The sequence below is a fragment of the Lactuca saligna genome, chromosome 9, assembly GCF_052625555.1.
Source record: "Lactuca saligna cultivar CGN05327 chromosome 9, ASM5262555v1, whole genome shotgun sequence".
Lineage (NCBI taxonomy): Eukaryota > Viridiplantae > Streptophyta > Magnoliopsida > Asterales > Asteraceae > Lactuca > Lactuca saligna.
This window is the reverse complement of record NC_136425.1, coordinates 45,880,654-45,883,909: the sequence shown is the minus strand read 5'-3', so window position 1 is coordinate 45,883,909 and position 3,256 is coordinate 45,880,654. Positions and strand designations below refer to the sequence as shown.

General features: G+C 35.1%; 1 protein-coding gene across 1 annotated transcript; it reads right to left on the bottom strand.

Moving 5' to 3' along the window:
• Window positions 1–639: 639 nt before the first annotated feature.
• LOC145018747 (GABA transporter 1-like) lies at window positions 640–3,036 on the bottom strand. The gene is made up of 7 exons (XM_078976598.1): window positions 2,865–3,036; window positions 2,156–2,386; window positions 1,982–2,079; window positions 1,702–1,888; window positions 1,483–1,613; window positions 1,158–1,391; window positions 640–1,069 (listed from the first exon to the last, which is right to left on the bottom strand). Exons 1-7 carry the CDS (start codon window positions 2,986–2,988, stop codon window positions 689–691), a joined length of 1,386 nt encoding a protein of 461 aa, XP_078832724.1. The 5' UTR covers window positions 2,989–3,036; the 3' UTR covers window positions 640–688.
• Window positions 3,037–3,256: the final 220 nt, after the last annotated feature.

Here is a 3,256-nt window from a genome sequence, read left to right as displayed (position 1 = left end):
CTATTTCGGATTTTGAAACTTTAGTAACCAAAACCCAAAAAAATATAAACCATAAAGATTGTTTTTGAAGTTAAATCTATATTTTATATTTTATGTACAATTATCTTTATCTTTTTTATAAGATATCCTCATATGGATTAAACCAGATATTAAATCATAATACGACATTAAGCATTTTATTCCCAATATTTCATTTATCATGTATAAACTAAATCAAATCCTGTACAATAAACTAATATGCTACTATCACATTCGGTTTTACTCTTTCACAACCATTTATAATTTTATATAATTAAGTGGAATTCATACCTCATAACATATTAAGTTAAATAAACATTTTAGTTACTTTTTATACAGTGTATAGATATCAAGGGACAATTATATATATTTGTTTATTATTTATACAAAGGCAACATACCAAAAGTCCAAAACCCTCGGGAGGTTTTCCATATATTTTGTCTAATTGACTAAGACGAGTGAAAGCATTCTCCATTTGAATAAACTATTTTCATTTGGGCTTGGCCTTGGGCTTAGGATTGGGCCTGACTAACGAATACTAGCGAATCGTTCTCTAGTTCTCCTGCTGAATAATATATAAATATTTAACCTCAATACAACGTTATTATATATTCATCTCACTTAATTAATCTGTATTTATAACGATACATATACAAAGTATAACACAGTTTTACATGTTAGCAAACAAACGATACGTTCTAGCATCTAGAATAATTTGTCGTACGGATGCCACAGCCCCTATCAACGATAGTCCCGTTGATGCAACACCAATCACAGTATTCACCCAAAAAACTACCCTTTTTTTGGAAGGTTTAAACGTCAAGTTATAAAACACCATAGGCAAAATGAAATCCAAAGGTATGCATCCAAATGCTCCAAACAATGCCATTATATCTCCAAAAAACGGCAACATTGCAGCCAAAGTTGTCGCAATGATCACAGATAACGATCTTGATATCAATCGAGGCACAAAGTTTCTTACAGAAAGCTGACCCTTCTCAGGATCTGCAAATTTACGTTCAAAAACCACGTTTGATGGTTGCAAGTAAACCTGCATCAACAAAAGTTGTTAAGATCTAACTTTTTATTCAAAAGTACAAGTGATTGTAGCATAACAATAGGTCTAATGGAGAACCCACCAATGTACAAGCTGCAACTTGCAAAACTGTGAAGGAGTTTGTCATAAGAAGAAACCATTTGGGCAACAATGGGTTTGAACCCACCATGAAATTTTGAAGAACAGAGCTCTGTACTTTGTTACCGAATGCCCAATACCCAGAAATCCCAACGCTGAAATAGTTCGAGATCACAACCGTGTAACACACCAGTAGCCCTTTGAACATTTTGCCCTTCACCGGTGCTGCTATTGTCGCCTGTTCTAACATAAAATATGAACTGTTAGTGTTGAAATTGTAGGGATTGATGAGAAGCATATATTGAAAAAAGGAATTTTGAAACAAATACATGTATTTCCGGGATGATTCCATTTCCGTAAGTAGTACAGATGATCGAAATCGCATTGAAAAATCCGAAAACTCGGTTTATTCCAACTCCGGTCAAGGAATAGTTCTTCGGAGGCGCTTTCTTTGAATCCCCTGCAAATAGTTGTTCGTTATCAACATCATTGGAGAACACGAGAAGCAAATAAAATGAGATACCTGGTTTAGGTTTAGGGTTTCATACCAATGTAGATGGCGCCAAAAGTCGTGCAAGCACAGTAAGCAAAGCATAAGATGAGGGAGACAAGGTTTATGTGCCTCAAAGAATGGAAAGATGGAATTTGAGCTAAAATTAGGGTAAAGCTTCCAAATATTGCAATAAAATGAGATAATTGCATGCTCCCATCCGGTATTGCCAATAAATATATAAACTACAAAACAAATTTAAAACTTTAGTTTATGAAAATTTGACACATAAAAAAATTAAAAAAAATTAGTTGAAACAAAAAATATTGTTGGTGAACCTTGAGACTCTGGCCTCCGAGAAGAATACAAGCGATGACAGCACCGTAGCACGAGCCCAACTGAAGTGGGCCCACATAATACCGGCCCCACCCTGGGCCTATAAAATGAATTAGGTTGATTAGTTGAATGCTTGTTTATAAAAGTTACATGAGGGTATAATTGTAATTCGTTACCTAAAATATCATGGGCCATATCACGGAATCTGAGTTGGCGATGACCGAGCGCAGCATTGTGTTCCAAGACTAAGGAGAGGAGGTTATATGAGTAGAATGTGACGATTCCTGCTAGCGCCAGCACCACCATGCCACGTCCCCACCCTAACAACGCCAGTGCAAAGGGTAGACTTAGCAGTGCTGGTGCTACGATTGCGGTTGTCAAATGGTACCCACAATGCAACCATGATCCTACAATATATCAAGGTATTTAAGTTATACAAATATTTGCATAATTTGGAATGAACATTATACAAAGATAGAAACGCTATAGCCTTGCTTTAATAAAAAGTAGTATGCTAACATTATATTATCAATAATCATACCAATTACATATTTTTTTTGTCCAAACAAAGAGATTCATCACCGAGCCCGGTTTTAAAAATGTGTCAATCGTGTAATCAGCCCAACACTTTTTTCCACTGATTTTTCAAAGGATTTGGATAAATTTATTATTTATCAATTTTGACAAAAATATGGGTACAAAACAAGGCTTTTTTTCATTAGGGACAATAATTATGTAATTTGTTCTATCTTACAAATAAAAGGATGCAAAAATAACATATACACTAATCCGAAAGTTTGGACTTCATTTGTGAAGAACCATGGTGTTAATCATCATAATTCATAAACAACGACATATGCTTACAAAAAAACCCCAGACAGATACCTGCGGACTTGAGAACGAAGAGAGCACCAGCATCAAGCTTCCTGGGGGCAGCAGCTCCGGCGGCTGTAAAGTCCTTATTGTACGGCGGAGATAGATTGGAATCACTAGGAGACACCGTCCCCATGAGAGTAAACCTTCTTTGTACACAACAAAGTCAAGCTTGGTGAGTGGGAGTGATGGTTTCAAAGTCGGCTTATAATTATAGACGTGAATTGTGTGGGCCTGATTTATTTCTTTATATCATTTAATAATTATATGAAATCAGTCAATTTATCAATACTTTAATATATGAATGAGAACTGAGAAGGGCTAATATCTTAAAAGTCTATACGTTTTCTAAGAAATGTTCTATTTTACTATTTGGTGTTTTTTGAGATCAATAAAGCCTAATA